This window comes from Salvelinus alpinus, chromosome 25 (assembly GCF_045679555.1).
Source record: "Salvelinus alpinus chromosome 25, SLU_Salpinus.1, whole genome shotgun sequence".
Classification (NCBI taxonomy): Eukaryota; Metazoa; Chordata; class Actinopteri; order Salmoniformes; family Salmonidae; genus Salvelinus; species Salvelinus alpinus.
Window position 1 is genome coordinate 45761455 of NC_092110.1, and position 21831 is coordinate 45783285.

The window sequence follows — 21831 nt, forward strand, 5'->3', positions numbered from 1 at the left end:
ATATGGTCAGAATATTATAGCCTGGGCCTCTATAAATGTGGTTCATATGGTCAGAATATTATAGCCTGGGCCTCTATAAATGTTGTTCATATGGTCAGAATATTATAGCCTAGGCCTCTATAAATGTTGTTCATATGGTCAGAATATTATAGCCTGGGCCTCTATAAATGTGGTTCATATGGTCAGAATATTATAGCCTGGGCCTCTATAAATGTTGTTCATATGGTCAGAATATTATAGCCTGGGCCTCTATAAATGTTGTTCATATGGGCAGAATATTATAGCCTGGGCCTCTATAAATGTGGTTCATATGGTCAGAATATTATAGCCTAGGCCTCTATAAATGTGGTTCATATGGGCAGAATATTATAGCCTTGGCCTCTATAAATGTTGTTCATATGGGCAGAATATTATAGCCTGGGCCTCTATAAATGTGGTTCATATGGTCAGAATATTATAGCCTAGGCCTCTATAAATGTGGTCCATATGGGCAGAATATTATAGCCTGGGCCTCTATAAATGTTGTTATATGGTCAGAATATTATAGCCTGGGCCTCTATAAATGTTGTTCATATGGTCAGAATATTATAGCCTGGGCTTCTATAAATGTTGTTCATATGGGCAGAATATTATAGCCTGGGCCTCTATAAATGTGGTTCATATGGTTAGAATATTATAGCCTGGGCCTCTATAAATGTTGTTCATATTGTCAGAATATTATAGCCTGGGCCTCTATAAATGTGGTTCATATGGTCAGAATATTATAGCCTGGGCCTCTATAAATGTGGTTCATATGGTCAGAATATTATTGCCTGGGCCTCTATAAATGTTGTTCATATGGTCAGAATATTATAGCCTGGGCCTCTATAAATGTGGTTCATATGGTCAGAATATTATAGCCTGGGCCTCTAAATGTTGTTCATATGGGCAGAGTATTATAGCCTGGGCCTCTATAAATGTTGTTCATATGGGCAGAATATTATAGCCTGGGCCTCTATAAATGTGGTTCATATGGTCAGAATATTATAGCCTAGGCCTCTATAAATGTGGTCCATATGGGCAGAATATTATAGCCTGGGCCTCTATAAATGTTGTTATATGGTCAGAATATTATAGCCTGGGCCTCTATAAATGTTGTTCATATGGTCAAAATATTATAGCCTGGGCCTCTATAAATGTTGTTCATATGGGCAGAATATTATAGCCTGGGCCTCTATAAATGTGGTTCATATGGTCAGAATATTATAGCCTGGGCCTCTATAAATGTTGTTCATATTGTCAGAATATTATAGCCTGGGCCTCTATAAATGTGGTTCATATGGTCAGAATATTATAGCCTGGGCCTCTATAAATGTGGTTCATATGGTCAGAATATTATAGCCTGGGCCTCTATAAATGTTGTTCATATGGTCAGAATATTATAGCCTGGGCCTCTATAAATGTGGTTCATATGGTCAGAATATTATAGCCTGGGCCTCTAAATGTTGTTCATATGGTCAGAGTATTATAGCCTGGGCCTCTATAAATGTTGTTCATATGGGCAGAATATTATAGCCTAGGCCTCTATAAATGTTGTTCATATGGGCAGAATATTATAGCCTAGGCCTCTATAAATGTTGTTCATATGGGCAGAATATTATAGCCTAGGCCTCTATAAATGTTGTTCATATGGTCAGAATATTATAGCCTGGGCCTCTATAAATGTTGTTCATATGGTCAGAATATTATAGCCTGGGCCTCTATAAATATGGTTCATATGGGCAGAATATTATAGCCTGGGCCTCTATAAATGTTGTTCATATCGGCAGAATATTATAGCCTGGGCCTCTATAAATGTTGTTCATATGGTCAGAATATTATAGCCTGGGCCTCTATAAATGTGGTTCATATGGTCAGAATATTATAGCCTGGGCCTCTATATAAATGTGGTTCATATGGTCAGAATATTATAGCCTGGGCCTCTATAAATGTGGTTCATATGGTCAGAATATTATAGCCTGGGCCTCTATAAATGTTGTTCATATGGTCAGAATATTATAGCCTAGGCCTCTATAAATGTTGTTCATATGGTCAGAATATTATAGCCTGGGCCTCTATAAATGTGGTTCATATGGTCAGAATATTATAGCCTGGGCCTCTATAAATGTTGTTCATATGGTCAGAATATTATAGCCTGGGCCTCTATAAATGTTGTTCATATGGGCAGAATATTATAGCCTGGGCCTCTATAAATGTGGTTCATATGGTCAGAATATTATAGCCTAGGCCTCTATAAATGTGGTTCATATGGGCAGAATATTATAGCCTTGGCCTCTATAAATGTTGTTCATATGGGCAGAATATTATAGCCTGGGCCTCTATAAATGTGGTTCATATGGTCAGAATATTATAGCCTAGGCCTCTATAAATGTGGTCCATATGGGCAGAATATTATAGCCTGGGCCTCTATAAATGTTGTTATATGGTCAGAATATTATAGCCTGGGCCTCTATAAATGTTGTTCATATGGTCAGAATATTATAGCCTGGGCTTCTATAAATGTTGTTCATATGGGCAGAATATTATAGCCTGGGCCTCTATAAATGTGGTTCATATGGTTAGAATATTATAGCCTGGGCCTCTATAAATGTTGTTCATATTGTCAGAATATTATAGCCTGGGCCTCTATAAATGTTGTTCATATGGTCAGAATATTATAGCCTAGGCCTCTATAAATGTTGTTCATATGGTCAGAATATTATAGCCTGGGCCTCTATAAATGTGGTTCATATGGTCAGAATATTATAGCCTGGGCCTCTATAAATGTTGTTCATATGGTCAGAATATTATAGCCTGGGCCTCTATAAATGTTGTTCATATGGGCAGAATATTATAGCCTGGGCCTCTATAAATGTGGTTCATATGGTCAGAATATTATAGCCTAGGCCTCTATAAATGTGGTTCATATGGGCAGAATATTATAGCCTTGGCCTCTATAAATGTTGTTCATATGGGCAGAATATTATAGCCTGGGCCTCTATAAATGTGGTTCATATGGTCAGAATATTATAGCCTAGGCCTCTATAAATGTGGTCCATATGGGCAGAATATTATAGCCTGGGCCTCTATAAATGTTGTTATATGGTCAGAATATTATAGCCTGGGCCTCTATAAATGTTGTTCATATGGTCAGAATATTATAGCCTGGGCTTCTATAAATGTTGTTCATATGGGCAGAATATTATAGCCTGGGCCTCTATAAATGTGGTTCATATGGTTAGAATATTATAGCCTGGGCCTCTATAAATGTTGTTCATATTGTCAGAATATTATAGCCTGGGCCTCTATAAATGTGGTTCATATGGTCAGAATATTATAGCCTGGGCCTCTATAAATGTGGTTCATATGGTCAGAATATTATTGCCTGGGCCTCTATAAATGTTGTTCATATGGTCAGAATATTATAGCCTGGGCCTCTATAAATGTGGTTCATATGGTCAGAATATTATAGCCTGGGCCTCTAAATGTTGTTCATATGGGCAGAGTATTATAGCCTGGGCCTCTATAAATGTTGTTCATATGGGCAGAATATTATAGCCTGGGCCTCTATAAATGTGGTTCATATGGTCAGAATATTATAGCCTAGGCCTCTATAAATGTGGTCCATATGGGCAGAATATTATAGCCTGGGCCTCTATAAATGTTGTTATATGGTCAGAATATTATAGCCTGGGCCTCTATAAATGTTGTTCATATGGTCAAAATATTATAGCCTGGGCCTCTATAAATGTTGTTCATATGGGCAGAATATTATAGCCTGGGCCTCTATAAATGTGGTTCATATGGTCAGAATATTATAGCCTGGGCCTCTATAAATGTTGTTCATATTGTCAGAATATTATAGCCTGGGCCTCTATAAATGTGGTTCATATGGTCAGAATATTATAGCCTGGGCCTCTATAAATGTGGTTCATATGGTCAGAATATTATAGCCTGGGCCTCTATAAATGTTGTTCATATGGTCAGAATATTATAGCCTGGGCCTCTATAAATGTGGTTCATATGGTCAGAATATTATAGCCTGGGCCTCTATAAATGTTGTTCATATGGTCAGAGTATTATAGCCTGGGCCTCTATAAATGTTGTTCATATGGGCAGAATATTATAGCCTAGGCCTCTATAAATGTTGTTCATATGGGCAGAATATTATAGCCTAGGCCTCTATAAATGTTGTTCATATGGGCAGAATATTATAGCCTAGGCCTCTATAAATGTTGTTCATATGGTCAGAATATTATAGCCTGGGCCTCTATAAATGTTGTTCATATGGTCAGAATATTATAGCCTGGGCCTCTATAAATATGGTTCATATGGGCAGAATATTATAGCCTGGGCCTCTATAAATGTTGTTCATATCGGCAGAATATTATAGCCTGGGCCTCTATAAATGTTGTTCATATGGTCAGAATATTATAGCCTGGGGCTCTATAAATGTTGTTCATATGGGCAGAATATTATAGCCTAGGCCTCTATAAATGTTGTTATATAAAGTGTGGCACCTGGAAAGTGCCTCAGCCACAGCATTTATTTGTCTGAAAAGTGTACACTATGGCTTTTTAAATGCCGCCACATAACCTTCTCTGGAGATAGTTTCAAAGCATTGAATGGGCGTTTAACTTGTAGGTTAAGGAATGCCGCTTCTGAAGCAGGGCTAAAGTCCATTACTAGGTAACCAGAACTGTCAATCAGATTATTTCAAGCTGCCTGCCTACCAGCTCCCTGCATGCAGACCACTCACACAGACTTACCCAATACATTTAGTAGAAAGAGAACACTATCTACCCTACCATAAAACACTGCTTCGACAACACAACATCAATCAGCAACGTTTATTGTTGTCAGGGAAACAATAGAACATTCTATGCCAGAGCAGAATTCTACTGTCTGAAAATATAGTTTTTTAAATTGTCTGAAATGTTATGTGCCTGTCGACCCATTACTGGAGCAGGTGTTCTATGCAGTGGCTGCCAAGAGAAGAAGAAACAAATATTTATCTTTCGTCTCGGCTATAAAAATTAAAAAAAATCGCAAGAAGCTGAATGTATCTCACCGGAGAAAGCATCCGAGCCAGCAAGACGACGCCCCTCTGTCTCTCTATGTGTAGGCCCCTCTGTCTCTCTATGTGTAGGCCCCTCTGTCTCTATGTGTACGCCCCTCTGTCTCTCTATGTGTAGGCCCCTCTGTCTCTCTATGTGTAGGCCCCTCTGTCTCTCTATGTGTAGGCCCCTCTGTCTCTCTATGTGTAGGCCCCTCTGTCTCTCTATGTGTAGGCCCCTCTGTCTCTCTATGTGTAGGCCCCTCTGTCTCTCTATGTGTACGCCCCTCTGTCTCTCTATGTGTAGGCCCCTCTGTCTCTCTATGTGTAGGCCCCTCTGTCTCTCTATGTGTAGGCCCCTCTGTCTCTCTATGTGTAGGCCCCTCTGTCTCTCTATGTGTAGGCCCCTCTGTCTCTCTATGTGTACGCCCCTCTGTCTCTCTATGTGTAGGCCCCTCTGTCTCTCTATGTGTACGCCCCTCTGTCTCTCTATGTGTAGGCCCCTCTGTCTCTCTATGTGTAGGCCCCTCTGTCTCTCTATGTGTAGGCCCCTCTGTCTCTCTATGTGTAGGCCCCTCTGTCTCTCTATGTGTACGCCCCTCTGTCTCTCTATGTGTAGGCCCCTCTGTCTCTCTATGTGTAGGCCCCTCTGTCTCTCTATGTGTAGGCCCCTCTGTCTCTCTATGTGTAGGCCCCTCTGTCTCTCTATGTGTAGGCCCCTCTGTCTCTCTATGTGTAGGCCCCTCTGTCTCTCTATGTGTAGGCCCCTCTGTCTCTCTATGTGTAGGCCCCTCTGTCTCTCTATGTGTAGGCCCCTCTGTCTCTCTATGTGTACGCCCCTCTGTCTCTCTATGTGTAGGCCCCTCTGTCTCTCTATGTGTAGGCCCCTCTGTCTCTCTATGTGTAGGCCCCTCTGTCTCTCTATGTGTACGCCCCTCTGTCTCTCTATGTGTAGGCCCCTCTGTCTCTCTATGTGTAGGCCCCTCTGTCTCTCTATGTGTAGGCCCCTCTGTCTCTCTATGTGTAGGCCCCTCTGTCTCTCTATGTGTAGGCCCCTCTGTCTCTCTATGTGTAGGCCCCTCTGTCTCTCTATGTGTAGGCCCCTCTGTCTCTCTATGTGTAGGCCCCTCTGTCTCTCTATGTGTAGGCCCCTCTGTCTCTCTATGTGTAGGCCCCTCTGTCTCTCTATGTGTAGGCCCCTCTGTCTCTCTATGTGTAGGCCCCTCTGTCTCTCTATGTGTAGGCCCCTCTGTCTCTCTATGTGTAGGCCCCTCTGTCTCTCTATGTGTAGGCCCCTCTGTCTCTCTATGTGTAGGCCCCTCTGTCTCTCTATGTGTAGGCCCCTCTGTCTCTCTATGTGTAGGCCCCTCTGTCTCTCTATGTGTAGGCCCCTCTGTCTCTCTATGTGTACGCCCCTCTGTCTCTCTATGTGTAGGCCCCTCTGTCTCTCTATGTGTAGGCCCCTCTGTACCTCTATGTGTAGGCCCCTCTGTCTCTCTAGGTGTAGGCCCCTCTGTCTCTCTAGGTGTACGCCCCTCTGTCTCTCTATGTGTAGGCCCCTCTGTCTCTCTATGTGTAGGCCCCTCTGTCTCTCTATGTGTAGGCCCCTCTGTCTCTCTAGGTGTACGCCCCTCTGTCTCTCTATGTGTACGCCCCTCTGTCTCTCTATGTGTACGCCCCTCTGTCTCTCTATGTGTAGGCCCCTCTGTCTCTCTATGTGTAGGCCCCTCTGTACCTCTATGTGTAGGCCCCTCTGTCTCTCTATGTGTAGGCCCCTCTGTCTCTCTAGGTGTACGCCCCTCTGTCTCTATGTGTAGGCCCCTCTGTCTCTCTATGTGTACGCCCCTCTGTCTCTCTATGTGTAGGCCCCTCTGTCTCTCTATGTGTACGCCCCTCTGTCTCTCTATGTGTAGGCCCCTCTGTCTCTCTATGTGTAGGCCCCTCTGTCTCTCTATGTGTAGGCCCCTCTGTCTCTCTATGTGTACGCCCCTCTGTCTCTCTATGTGTACGCCCCTCTGTCTCTCTATGTGTACGCCCCTCTGTCTCTCTATGTGTACGCCCCTCTGTCTCTCTATGTGTAGGCCCCTCTGTCTCTCTATGTGTAGGCCCCTCTGTCTCTCTATGTGTAGGCCCCTCTGTCTCTCTATGTGTAGGCCCCTCTGTCTCTCTATGTGTAGGCCCCTCTGTCTCTCTATGTGTAGGCCCCTCTGTACCTCTATGTGTAGGCCCCTCTGTCTCTCTATGTGTAGGCCCCTCTGTCTCTGTGTAGGCCCCTCTGTCTCTCTATGTGTAGGCCCCTCTGTCTCTCTATGTGTACGCCCCTCTGTCTCTCTATGTGTAGGCCCCTCTGTTTCTCTATGTGTAGGCCCCTCTGTCTCTCTATGTGTAGGCCCCTCTGTCTCTCTATGTGTAGGCCCCTCTGTCTCTCTATGTGTAGGCCCCTCTGTCTCTCTATGTGTAGGCCCCTCTGTCTCTCTATGTGTAGGCCCCTCTGTCTCTCTATGTGTATGCCCCTCTGTCTCTCTATGTGTAGGCCCCTCTGTCTCTCTATGTGTAGGCCCCTCTGTCTATCTATGTGTACGCCCCTCTGTACCTCTATGTGTAGGCCCCTCTGTCTCTCTATGTGTAGGCCCCTCTGTCTCTCTATGTGTAGGCCCCTCTGTCTCTCTATGTGTAGGCCCCTCTGTCTCTCTATGTGTAGGCCCCTCTGTCTCTCTATGTGTAGACCCCTCTGTCTCTCTATGTGTAGGCCCCTCTGTCTCTCTATGTGTAGGCCCCTCTGTCTCTCTATGTGTAGGCCCCTCTGTCTCTCTATGTGTAGGCCCCTCTGTCTCTCTATGTGTAGGCCCCTCTGTCTCTCTATGTGTAGGCCCCTCTGTACCTCTATGTGTAGGCCCCTCTGTCTCTCTATGTGTAGGCCCCTCTGTCTCTCTATGTGTAGGCCCCTCTGTCTCTCTATGTGTAGGCCCCTCTGTCTCTCTATGTGTAGGCCCCTCTGTCTCTCTATGTGTAGGCCCCTCTGTCTCTCTATGTGTAGGCCCCTCTATCTCTCTATGTGTAGGCCCCTCTGTCTCTCTATGTGTAGGCCCCTCTGTCTCTCTATGTGTAGGCCCCTCTGTACCTCTATGTGTAGGCCCCTCTGTCTCTCTATGTGTAGGCCCCTCTGTCTCTATGTGTAGGCCCCTCTGTCTCTCTATGTGTAGGCCCCTCTGTCTCTCTATGTGTACGCCCCTCTGTCTCTCTATGTGTAGGCCCCTCTGTTTCTCTATGTGTAGGCCCCTCTGTCTCTCTATGTGTAGGCCCCTCTGTCTCTCTATGTGTAGGCCCCTCTGTCTCTCTATGTGTAGGCCCCTCTGTCTCTCTATGTGTAGGCCCCTCTGTCTCTCTATGTGTAGGCCCCTCTGTCTCTCTATGTGTAGGCCCCTCTGTCTCTCTATGTGTACGCCCCTCTGTCTCTCTATGTGTAGGCCCCTCTGTCTATCTATGTGTACGCCCCTCTGTACCTCTATGTGTAGGCCCCTCTGTCTCTCTATGTGTAGGCCCCTCTGTCTCTCTATGTGTAGGCCCCTCTGTCTCTCTATGTGTAGGCCCCTCTGTCTCTCTATGTGTAGACCCCTCTGTCTCTCTATGTGTAGGCCCCTCTGTCTCTCTATGTGTAGGCCCCTCTGTCTCTCTATGTGTACGCCCCTCTGTCTCTCTATGTGTAGGCCCCTCTGTCTCTATGTGTAGGCCCCTCTGTCTCTCTATGTGTAGGCCCCTCTGTCTCTCTATGTGTAGGCCCCTCTGTCTCTCTATGTGTAGGCCCCTCTGTCTCTCTATGTGTACGCCCCTCTGTCTCTCTATGTGTAGGCCCCTCTGTCTCTCTATGTGTACGCCCCTCTGTCTCTCTATGTGTAGGCCCCTCTGTCTCTCTATGTGTAGGCCCCTCTGTCTCTCTATGTGTAGGCCCCTCTGTCTCTCTATGTGTACGCCCCTCTGTCTCTCTATGTGTACGCCCCTCTGTCTCTCTATGTGTACGCCCCTCTGTCTCTCTATGTGTACGCCCCTCTGTCTCTCTATGTGTAGGCCCCTCTGTCTCTCTATGTGTACGCCCCTCTGTCTCTCTATGTGTAGGCCCCTCTGTCTCTCTATGTGTAGGCCCCTCTGTCTCTCTCTGTGTAGGCCCCTCTGTCTCTCTATGTGTAGGCCCCTCTGTCTCTCTATGTGTAGGCCCCTCTGTCTCTCTATGTGTAGGCCCCTCTATCTCTCTATGTGTAGGCCCCTCTGTCTCTCTATGTGTAGGCCTATGTTAGAGGCGTCACTACAGACACCCTGGTTCGAATCCAGGCTGTATCACAACCGGCCGTGATTGGGAGTCCCATAGGGCGGCTCATAATTGGCCCAGTGTCGTCCAGGTTTGGCCGGCGTAGGCCGTCATTGTTAAAAATAATGTGTTCTTAACTGACTTACCTAGTTAAAGGTTAAATAAAAAATACAAAATAAACAAGCATACCCATAACATGATGCAGCCACCACCATGCTTGAAAATATGAAGAGTGGGAAACAGCAATGTGTTGTATTGGATTTGTTCCAAACATAACACGTTGTATTCAGGACAAAAAGTGAATTGCTTTGCCACATTTTTTGCAGTATTTCTTCAGTGCCTTGTTGGACACATGATGCATGTTTTGAAATATTCTGTACAGAATTAATTATTTTCTGACTTCAGACATGGTTTTCTCCTGATCCTATTTAGCCATAACAAAAGAGTTGAATATTTATTATTCATTTTTTTTTTTTTTTGATAACAATTCTAAAAAATATAATTCCACTTTGACATTATGTGTAGGCCAGGGACAAAAACGAATCAACATTTTAAATTCAGGCTGTAACACAACAAAATGTGGAAAAAGTCATGGAATGTGAATACTTTATGAAGGCAATATCGTCCGCTATCATTCTCAGTCATTTTCCATCCAAATTGTCAGGCCCCGGTGGCTTGTCATTGTTGGACAACAATATTTCTTCCACCGCTTCCACAGGGAATTCAAAATGACAATGTTTGTCTTTCATAATCTGGTCAGTTAGGCATGGAGGTGTATTTTCAGAATTTGTCGTTGGCATGTCATGACAAAGTATGCTAACCGGTGCCAGACACAGTTCTTGTGTCAGTCACTGCTGGGTTTTTCACTCAACATTTTCCGATGTGTATCAAGAATGGTCCACCACCCAAAGGACATCCAGCCAACTTGACTGTCAACATGGACCAGCATCCCTGTGGAACGCTTTCCACACCTTGTAGAGTCCATTCCCTGACGAATTGAGGCTGTTCTGAGGGTAAAGGGGAGAGGGGGGCGCAACTCAATATGAGGAAGGTGTTCTTTGTGTTTTGTACACTCAGTGTAGATATAATGCACACATTTGTTTCTAGTGTGGGCCTTGTCTTCTAAAAACTGCTTTTTTATTTGAGTACTCAAACAGTCAAAATGTCAAATTGGGGTGAGGAACCATCTAACAGCAAGTTGTAAAATAGTGAACTAGTCCTTTAAGTTTCAGCGAAGACCTCTTTTGAGGGTGTTTTGTATTACATTTTATAATGCAGTTATTTGTCAGATATTCTTATCGTCACACTCTGATCCAGAGCGACTAACTACAAGGGTGTTCCACTAATCTGTGAATAAGCTCTGTTCATACGCCCTTATTAACAGCAGAGCCCGACCGATTTATCACAGATACCATCGGCTGATACTGATGTATTTGTATCAGCATTTAAAAAGGCTGATATAAAATGTGACGAAAAAGCCATTCTTCATAGAATTTTATTGAGTTTTTGCATTTCATTATTTGTCCTGAAGAGGGCACTCTTTACATGGCTATAAACCAGTCTTGCCTGGCGCGTGCTACAGTAACACTGGACATATAACCCAACGCAACTACACCAGTCGGAGAGTTGAGTTTCAATCCCTACAGAAAACATTTATATTTGTTGTTCCACCTATAATAATAATAATAATAATAATAATAATATTGTAATCGGTATCTCATATGGGTCTGGCTCTAATTCTATAGTAAGTGTTTAACTCCATAATAATAATAAGACATTACCTGTAGTAACCACGGTTTTAACGCATTCCCTCTGTGTAGATACTTTATTACTGTTAATTCATGTACCTGGTGGTATTGGGACAGTATATTATAATTTTACCTTTATTTAACTAGGCAGGTCAGTTATGAACAAATTCTTATTTACCTATTTACAATGACAGCCTAGGAACAGTGGGTTAACTGCCTTGTTCAGGGGCAGAATGACAGATTTTTACCTTGTCAACTGGGGGATTTGATCCAGCAACCTTTTGGTTACTGGCCCAACGCTCTAACCACCAGGCTACCTGCCGCCCATAAGTGTGTCCTATTCCCTATATAGTGCACTAGGTTTGTCCAGGGCCCATAGAGAATAGGGTGTCCTATTCCCTATATAGTGCACTAGGTTTGTCCAGGGCCCATAGAGAATAGGGGGTCCTATTCCCTATATAGTCCACTAGGTTTGTCCAGGGCCCATAGAGAATAGGGTGTCCTATTCCCTATATAGTGCACTAGGTTTGTCCAGGGCCCATACAGAATAGGGGGTCCTATTCCCTATATAGTGCACTAGGTTTGTCCAGGGCCCATAGAGAATAGGGTGTCCTATTCCCTATATAGTGCACTAGGTTTGTCCAGGGCCCATAGAGAATAGGGTGTCCTATTCCCTAATATAGTCCACTAGGTTTGTCCAGGGCCCATAGAGAATAGGGTGTCCTATTCCCTATATAGTGCACTAGGTTTGTCCAGGGCCCATAGAGAATAGGGTGTCCTATTCCCTATATAGTGCACTAGGTTTGTCCAGGGCCCATAGAGAATAGGGGGTCCTATTCCCTAATATAGTCCACTAGGTTTGTCCAGGGCCCATAGAGAATAGGGTGTCCTATTCCCTATATAGTGCACTAGGTTTGTCCAGGGCCCATAGAGAATAGGGTGTCCTATTCCCTATATAGTGCACTAGGTTTGTCCAGGGCCCATAGAGAATAGGGGGTCATTTCGGGGACACATTGTATCTGTTCTCCTGCTGATTTTCTCAATGGTTCTGTGTGTTTCCAGGACGGTTCTAAAGGACAGCGGGTTCTTCCGGTACCTCCACACGGCGGTCATCGTTAGCGGAACCATGCTGGTGTTTGGAGGGAACACGCACAACGACACGTCCATGAGCCACGGAGCCAAGTGCTTCTCCTCGGACTTCATGGCCTATGACCTGGGTACGTGACAGCCTGTTACAACCACTCATAAATCTTTCATTACAAGATGAGCGTGCCGCAGACATACAACCAGGGGACATGACAGCCTCATAAAGCAATAATGTATAACCACTTACAAACATAACAACACAGACTTAATGGTCTACATCCTGGGCAGTGACAGATCATATGGCCATTTATAGCCATTAATAACCTCTCAGAAACACCACATGTCATTCTAAAGGTTGTTAGTTCATTAAAACAACAGCAGAGACTGATCTCTTGTCCTGAAATCAAATAAAAAAAGATTGGACCTAGACTTGGTACCCCTTGCCCTGCGGTAGCAAAAAGAACAGTCTAGGACTTGGGTGACTGGAGTTTTTAGAATTTTTTTGGTCATTTCTCTGACACCGCCTGGTATAGAGGTCCTGGATGGCAGGAAGCTTGGCACCAGTGATGTACTGGGCCGTACGCACTACCCTCTGTAGTGCCTTGCGGTCTGATGCCGAGCAGTTGCCGTACCAGGCAGTGATGCAACCAATCAGGATCCTCTCGATGGTGCAGCTGTAGAACTTTTTGAGGATCTGAGGACCCATGCCAAATCTTTTCCATCTCCAGAGGGGGAATATGCATTGTTGAGCCCTCTTTAAGACTGTCTTGGTGTGTTTGGACCATGATAGTTTGTTGGTAATGTGGACACCAAGGATCTTGATGTTCTCGAGCTGCTCCACTACAGCCCCATCGATGAGAATGGGGGCGTGCTCAGTGCTCCTTTTTCCTGTAGTCCATGATCATCTCCTTTTGTCTTGATCACGTTTGGGGAGAGGTTGGCCAGGTCTCTGACCTCTTTCCTATAGGCTGTCTCGTCGTTGTCGGTGATCAGGCCTACCACCGTTGTCGTTAGGGTTAGGGTTAGGTGTAGAGAATGATGGTGTTGGAGTTGTGCCTGGCCAATGCAGTCGTGGGTGAACAGGGAGTACAGGAGAGGACTAAGCACGCACCCCTGAGGGCCCCCGTGTTGAGGATCAGTGTAGTAGATGTGTTGTTGCCACCACCTGGGGACAGCCCATCAGAAAGTCCAGGATCCAGTTGCAGAGGGAGGTGTTCAGACTTTATCTTAGTGATGAGCTTTGAGGGCACTATGGTGTCGAATGCTGAGCTGTAGTCAATGAACAGCATTCTCACGTAGGTGTTCTTTTTGTCCAGGTTTAAAAGTCTTACTCACATCGGCTACGGAGAGCGTGATTACACAGTCGTCTGGAACAGCTGGTGCTCTCATGCATGCTTCAGTGTTGCTCTAGCCACCATTCATAGTGACAATATAGTCTGCCAGTCAGAGAATACCTGAACATCTGCAGGGGACATTGGTGGGCTGGTGGCACACAGTCTAACCCTGACACAGTCTAACCCTCACACAGTCTAACCCTCACACAGTCTAACCCTCACACAGTCTAACCCTCACACAGTCTAACCCTCACACAGTCTAACCCTCACACAGTCTAACCCTCACACAGTCTAACCCTCACACAGTCTAACCCCCACACAGTCTAACCCTCACACAGTCTAACCCTCACACAGTCTAACCCTCACACAGTCTAACCCTCACACAGTCTAACCCTCACACAGTCTAACCCTCACACAGTCTAACCCTCACACAGTCTAACCCTCACACAGTCTAACCCTCACACAGTCTAACCCTCACACAGTCTAACCCTCACACAGTCTAACCCTCACACAGTCTAACCCTCACACAGTCTAACCCTCACACAGCCTAACCCTCACACAGCCTAACCCTCACACAGTCTAACCCTCACACAGTCTAACCCTCACACAGTCTAACCCTCACACAGTCTAACCCTCACACAGTCTAACCCTCACACAGTCTAACCCTCACACAGTCTAACCCTCACACAGTCTAACCCTCACACAGCCTAACCCTCACACAGCCTAACCCTCACACAGTCTAACCCTCACACAGTCTAACCCTCACACAGTCTAACCCTCACACAGTCTAACCCTCACACAGTCTAACCCTCACACAGTCTAACCCTCACACAGTCTAACCCTCACACAGTCTAACCCTCACACAGCCTAACCCTGACACAGCCTAACCCTGACACAGCCTAACCCTCACACAGTCTAACCCTCACACAGTCTAACCCTCACACAGTCTAACCCTCACACAGTCTAACCCTCACACAGTCTAACCCTCACACAGTCTAACCCTCACACAGTCTAACCCTCACACAGTCTAACCCTCACACAGTCTAACCCTCACACAGTCTAACCCTCACACAGTCTAACCCTCACACAGTCTAACCCTCACACAGTCTAACCCTCACACAGTCTAACCCTCACACAGTCTAACCCTCACACAGCCTAACCCTCACACAGTCTAACCCTCACACAGCCTAACCCTCACACAGTCTAACCCTCACACAGTCTAACCCTCACACAGTCTAACCCTCACACAGTCTAACCCTCACACAGTCTAACCCTGACACAGTCTAAACCTGACACAGTCTAACCCTGACACAGTCTAACCCTGACACAGTCTAACCCTCACACAGTCTAACCCTCACTCAGTCTAACCCTCACACAGTCTAACCCAGTCTAACCCTGACACATCCTAACCCTAACCCAGTCTAACCCTAACCCAGTCTAACTGTAACACAGTCTAACCCTAACACATCCTAACCCAGTCTAACCCAGTCTAACTGTAACCCAGTCTAACCCTAACCCAGTCTAACCCTAACCCAGTCTAACCTTAACCCAGTCTAACACAGTCTAACCCTAACCCAGTCTAACCCTAACCCAGTCTAACCCTAACCCAGTCTAACGCTAACCCAGTCTAACCCTAACCCAGTCTAACACAGTCTAACCCTAACCCAGTCTAACACAGTCTAACCCTAACCCAGTCTAACCCTAACCCAGTCTAACCCTAACCCAGTCTAACCCTAACGCAGTCTAACCCTAACCCAGTCTAACCCTAACCCAGTCTAACCCTAACGCAGTCTAACCCTAACCCAGTCTAACCCTAACCCAGTCTAACCCAGTCTAACCCAGTCTAACTGTAACACATTGCTGGTCAGATCATGTAACAACAAACGGATGTAGAAACTTGTCAATGTAAACATGTCTCTCTCTCCAAACAGCATGTGATGAGTGGTCAGTGCTGTCCAGACCAGACCTCCACCACGATGTCAACCGGTTTGGACACACGGCCGTCTACAGTGACAGGTACAGGTCTGCTTCAGGGTCCCTAGCCCAGTAATGGACTATTGGAGCCCAGCATTACACCTTATAGTCCAAGGACCTGACATGTTCTGTTTAGAGGCGAAGTGGCTCTGGAAGCCAAAACAGCCAAATACTCCATCTAAACATGAATCGAATCTGAATTATGGGAAGGAACTCTGTCTAGGGAAGGAACTCTGTCTAGGGAAGGAGCTCTGTCTAGGGAAGGAGCTCTGTCTAGGGAAGGAGCTCTGTCTAGGGAAGGAACTCTGTCTAGGGAAGGAACTCTGTCTAGGGAGGGAACTCTGTCTAGGGAAGGAACTCTGTCTAGGGAAGGAACTCTGTCTAGGGAAGGAACTCTGTCTAGGGAAGGAACTCTGTCTAAGTAGGGAACTCTGTCTAGGGAAGGAACTCTGTCTAGGGAAGGAACTCTGTCTAAGTAGGGAACTCTGTCTAAGTAGGGAACTCTGTCTAGGGAAGGAACTCTGTCTAGGGAAGGAACTCTGTCTAGGGAAGGAACTCTGTCTAAGTAGGGAACTCTGTCTAGGGAAGGAACTCTGTCTAGGGAAGGAGCTCTGTCTAGGGAAGGAACTCTGTCTAGGGAAGGAACTCTGTCTAGGGAAGGAACTCTGTCTAGGTAGGGAACTCTGTCTAGGGAAGGAACTCTGTCTAGGTGGGGAACTCTGTCTAGGGAAGGAACTCTGTCTAGGTAGGGAACTCTGTCTAGGGAGGGAACTCTGTCTAGGGAGGGAACTCTGTCTAGGGAAGGAACTCTGTCTAGGGAAGGAACTCTGTCTAGGTAGGGAACTCTGTCTAGGTAGGGAACTCTGTCTTGGGAAGGAACTCTGTCTAGGGAGGGAACTCTGTCTAGGTAGGGAACTCTGTCTAGGTAGGGAACTCTGTCTAGGTAGGGAACTCTGTCTAGGTAGGGAACTCTGTCTAGGTAGGGAACTCTGTCTAGGGAAGGAACTCTGTCTAGGGAAGGAACTCTGTCTAGGGAAGGAACTCTGTCTAGGGAAGGAACTCTGTCTAGGGAAGGAACTCTGTCTAGGGAAGGAACTCTGTCTAGGGAAGGAACTCTGTCTAGGGAAGGAACTCTGTCTAGGGAAGGAACTCTGTCTAGGGAAGGATCTCTGTCTAGGGAAGGAACTCTGTCTAGGGAAGGATCTCTGTCTAGGGAAGGAACTCTGTCTAGGGAAGGAACTCTGTCTAGGGAAGGAACTCTGTCTAGGGAAGGAACTCTGTCTAGGGAAGGATCTCTGTCTAGGGAAGGATCTCTGTCTAGGTAGGGAACTCTGTCTAGGTAGGGAACTCTGTCTAGGGAAGGAACTCTGTCTAGGGAAGGAACTCTGTCTAGGGAAGGAACTCTGTCTAGGGAAGGAACTCTGTCTAGGGACGGAACTCTGTCTAGGGAAGGAACTCTGTCTAGGGAAGGAACTCTGTCTTGGGAAGGAACTCTGTCTAGGGAAGGAACTCTGTCTAGGGAAGGAGCTCTGTCTAGGGAAGGAACTCTGTCTAGGTAGGGAACTCTGTCTAGGGAAGGAACTCTGTCTAGGGAAGGAACTCTGTCTAGGGAAGGATCTCTGTCTAGGGAGGGAACTCTGTCTAGGGAGGGAACTCTGTCTAGGGAAGGAACTCTGTCTAGGTAGGGAACTCTGTCTAGGTAGGGAACTCTGTCTAGGTAGGGAACTCTGTCTAGGTAGGGAACTCTGTCTAGGTAGGGAACTCTGTCTAGGGAAGGAACTCTGTCTAGGGAAGGAACTCTGTCTAGGGAAGGAACTCTGTCTAGGGAAGGAACTCTGTCTAGGGAAGGAACTCTGTCTAGGTAGGGAACTCTGTCTAGGTAGGGAACTCTGTCTAGGGAAGGAACTCTGTCTAGGGAAGGAACTCTGTCTAGGGAAGGAGCTATGTCAAGGGAACTCTGTATAGGTAGGGAACTCTGTCTAGGGAAGGAGCTATGTCAAGGGAACTCTGTCTAGGTAGGGAACTCTGTCTAGGTAGGGAACTCTGTCTAGGTAGGGAACTCTGTCTAGGTAGGGAACTCTGTCTAGGTAGGGAACTCTGTCTAGGGAAGGAACTCTGTCTAGGGAAGGAACTCTGTCTAGGGAAGGAACTCTGTCTTGGGAAGGAACTCTGTCTAGGGAAGGAGCTCTGTCTAGGGAAGGAGCTCTGTCTAGGTAGGGAACTCTGTCTAGGGAAGGAACTCTGTCTAGGGAAGGAACTCTGTCTTGGGAAGGAACTATGTCTAGGGAAGGAACTCTGTCTAGGGAAGGAACTCTGTCTAGGTAGGGAACTCTGTCTAGGTAGGGAACTCTGTCTAGGTAGGGAACTCTGTCTAGGTAGGGAACTCTGTCTAGGTAGGGAACTCTGTCTAGGGAAGGAACTCTGTCTAGGGAAGGAACTCTGTCTAGGGAAGGAACTCTGTCTAGGGAAGGAACTCTGTCTAGGTAGGGAACTCTGTCTAGGTAGGGAACTCTGTCTAGGTAGGGAACTCTGTCTAGGTAGGGAACTCTGTCTAGGGAAGGAACTCTGTCTAGGGAAGGAACTCTGTCTAGGGAAGGAACTCTGTCTAGGGAAGGAACTCTGTCTAGGGAAGGAACTCTGTCTAGGGAAGGAACTCTGTCTAGGGAAGGAGCTCTGTCTAGGGAAGGAACTCTGTCTAGGTAGGGAACTCTGTCTAGGGAAGGAACTCTGTCTAGGGAAGGAACTCTGTCTAGGGAAGGATCTCTGTCTAGGGAAGGAACTCTGTCTAGGGAGGGAACTCTGTCTAGGGAAGGAACTCTGTCTAGGTAGGGAACTCTGTCTAGGTAGGGAACTCTGTCTAGGTAGGGAACTCTGTCTAGGTAGGGAACTCTGTCTAGGGAAGGAACTCTGTCTAGGGAAGGAACTCTGTCTAGGGAAGGAACTCTGTCTAGGGAAGGAACTCTGTCTAGGGAAGGAACTCTGTCTAGGTAGGGAACTCTGTCTAGGTAGGGAACTCTGTCTAGGGAAGGAACTCTGTCTAGGGAAGGAACTCTGTCTAGGGAAGGAACTCTGTCTAGGGAAGGAACTCTGTCTAGGGAAGGAACTCTGTCTAGGGAAGGAGCTATGTCAAGGGAACTCTGTATAGGTAGGGAACTCTGTCTAGGGAAGGAGCTATGTCAAGGGAACTCTGTCTAGGTAGGGAACTCTGTCTAGGTAGGGAACTCTGTCTAGGTAGGGAACTCTGTCTAGGTAGGGAACTCTGTCTAGGTAGGGAACTCTGTCTAGGTAGGGAACTCTGTCTAGGGAAGGAACTCTGTCTAGGGAAGGAACTCTGTCTTGGGAAGGAACTCTGTCTAGGGAAGGAGCTCTGTCTAGGGAAGGAACTCTGTCTAGGTAGGGAACTCTGTCTAGGGAAGGAACTCTGTCTAGGGAAGGAACTCTGTCTTGGGAAGGAACTCTGTCTAGGGAAGGAACTCTGTCTAGGGAAGGAACTCTGTCTAGGTAGGGAACTCTGTCTAGGTAGGGAACTCTGTCTAGGTAGGGAACTCTGTCTAGGTAGGGAACTCTGTCTAGGTAGGGAACTCTGTCTAGGTAGGGAACTCTGTCTAGGGAAGGAACTCTGTCTAGGGAAGGAACTCTGTCTAGGGAAGGAACTCTGTCTAGGGAAGGAACTCTGTCTAGGTAGGGAACTCTGTCTAGGTAGGGAACTCTGTCTAGGTAGGGAACTCTGTCTAGGTAGGGAACTCTGTCTAGGTAGGGAACTCTGTCTAGGGAGGGAACTCTGTCTAGGGAAGGAACTCTGTCTAGGGAAGGAACTCTGTCTAGGGAAGGAACTCTGTCTAGGGAAGGAACTCTGTCTAGGTAGAGAACTCTGTCTAGGGAAGGAACTCTGTCTAAGGAAGGAACTCTGTCTAGGTAGGGAACTCTGTCTAGGTAGGGAACTCTGTCTAGGTAGGGAACTCTGTCTAGGTAGGGAACTCTGTCTAGGGAAGGAACTCTGTCTAGGGAAGGAACTCTGTCTAGGTAGGGAACTCTGTCTAGGTAGGGAACTCTGTCTAGGTAGGGAACTCTGTCTAGGTAGGGAACTCTGTCTAGGTAGGGAACTCTGTCTAGGTAGGGAACTCTGTCTAGGGAAGGAACTCTGTCTAGGGAAGGAACTCTGTCTAGGGAAGGAACTCTGTCTAGGTAGGGAACTCTGTCTAGGGAAGGAACTCTGTCTAGGGAAGGAACTCTGTCTAGGGAAGGAACTCTGTCTAGGGAAGGAACTCTGTCTAGGTAGGGAACTCTGTCTAGGTAGGGAACTCTGTCTAGGTAGGGAACTCTGTCTAGGTAGGGAACTCTGTCTAGGGAAGGAACTCTGTCTAGGGAAGGATCTCTGTCTAGGTAGGGAACTCTGTCTAGGTAGGGAACTCTGTCTAGGTAGGGAACTCTGTCTAGGTAGGGAACTCTGTCTAGGGAAGGAACTCTGTCTAGGGAAGGATCTCTGTCTAGGTAGGGAACTCTGTCTAGGTAGGGAACTCTGTCTAGGTAGGGAACTCTGTCTAGGTAGGGAACTCTGTCTAGGTAGGGAACTCTGTCTAGGGAAGGCACTCTGTCTAGGGAAGGCACTCTGTCTAGGTAGGGAACTCTGTCTAGGTAGGGAACTCTGTCTAGATAGGGAACTCTGTCTAGGGAAGGAACTCTGTCTAGGGAAGGAACTCTGTCTAGGGAAGGAACTCTGTCTAGGGAAGGAGCTCTGTCTAGGGAAGGGACTCTGTCTAGGTAGGGAACTCTGTCTAGGTAGGGAACTCTGTCTAGGTAGGGAACTCTGTCTAGGTAGGGAACTCTGTCTAGGTAGGGAACTCTGTCTAGGGAAGGAGCTCTGTCTAGGGAAGGATCTCTGTCTAGGGAGGGAACTCTGTCTAGGGAGGGAACTCTGTCTAGGGAAGGAACTCTGTCTAGGTAGGGAACTCTGTCTAGGTAGGGAACTCTGTCTAGGTAGGGAACTCTGTCTAGGTAGGGAACTCTGTCTAGGTAGGGAACTCTGTCTAGGGAAGGAACTCTGTCTAGGGAAGGAACTCTGTCTAGGGAAGGAACTCTGTCTAGGGAAGGAACTCTGTCTAGGGAAGGAACTCTGTCTAGGTAGGGAACTCTGTCTAGGTAGGGAACTCTGTCTAGGGAAGGAACTCTGTCTAGGGAAGGAACTCTGTCTAGGGAAGGAGCTATGTCAAGGGAACTCTGTATAGGTAGGGAACTCTGTCTAGGGAAGGAGCTATGTCAAGGGAACTCTGTCTAGGTAGGGAACTCTGTCTAGGTAGGGAACTCTGTCTAGGTAGGGAACTCTGTCTAGGTAGGGAACTCTGTCTAGGTAGGGAACTCTGTCTAGGGAAGGAACTCTGTCTAGGGAAGGAACTCTGTCTAGGGAAGGAACTCTGTCTTGGGAAGGAACTCTGTCTAGGGAAGGAGCTCTGTCTAGGGAATGAGCTCTGTCTAGGTAGGGAACTCTGTCTAGGGAAGGAACTCTGTCTAGGGAAGGAACTCTGTCTTGGGAAGGAACTATGTCTAGGGAAGGAACTCTGTCTAGGGAAGGAACTCTGTCTAGGTAGGGAACTCTGTCTAGGTAGGGAACTCTGTCTAGGTAGGGAACTCTGTCTAGGTAGGGAACTCTGTCTAGGTAGGGAACTCTGTCTAGGTAGGGAACTCTGTCTAGGGAAGGAACTCTGTCTAGGGAAGGAACTCTGTCTAGGGAAGGAACTCTGTCTAGGGAAGGAACTCTGTCTAGGTAGGGAACTCTGTCTAGGTAGGGAACTCTGTCTAGGTAGGGAACTCTGTCTAGGTAGGGAACTCTGTCTAGGGAAGGAACTCTGTCTAGGGAAGGAACTCTGTCTAGGGAAGGAACTCTGTCTAGGGAAGGAACTCTGTCTAGGGAAGGAACTCTGTCTAGGGAAGGAACTCTGTCTAGGGAAGGAGCTCTGTCTAGGGAAGGAACTCTGTCTAGGTAGGGAACTCTGTCTAGGGAAGGAACTCTGTCTAGGGAAGGAACTCTGTCTAGGGAAGGATCTCTGTCTAGGGAAGGAACTCTGTCTAGGGAGGGAACTCTGTCTAGGGAAGGAACTCTGTCTAGGTAGGGAACTCTGTCTAGGTAGGGAACTCTGTCTAGGTAGGGAACTCTGTCTAGGTAGGGAACTCTGTCTAGGGAAGGAACTCTGTCTAGGGAAGGAACTCTGTCTAGGGAAGGAACTCTGTCTAGGGAAGGAACTCTGTCTAGGGAAGGAACTCTGTCTAGGTAGGGAACTCTGTCTAGGTAGGGAACTCTGTCTAGGGAAGGAACTC

General features: G+C 46.8%; 1 protein-coding gene across 5 annotated transcripts in view; it reads left to right on the forward strand.

The window, feature by feature from the left end:
* Positions 1–21831, forward strand: part of LOC139554034 (attractin-like) — a 233635-nt gene that overhangs the window by 96933 nt on the left and 114871 nt on the right. For all 5 annotated transcript variants that reach the window (XM_071366930.1, XM_071366934.1, XM_071366931.1 and 2 more), the window contains exons 10-11: positions 12188–12342; positions 15477–15561. In XM_071366930.1, the coding sequence (XP_071223031.1) occupies positions 12188–12342; positions 15477–15561 (240 nt within the window). The remainder of the gene's footprint in view (positions 1–12187; positions 12343–15476; positions 15562–21831) is intronic.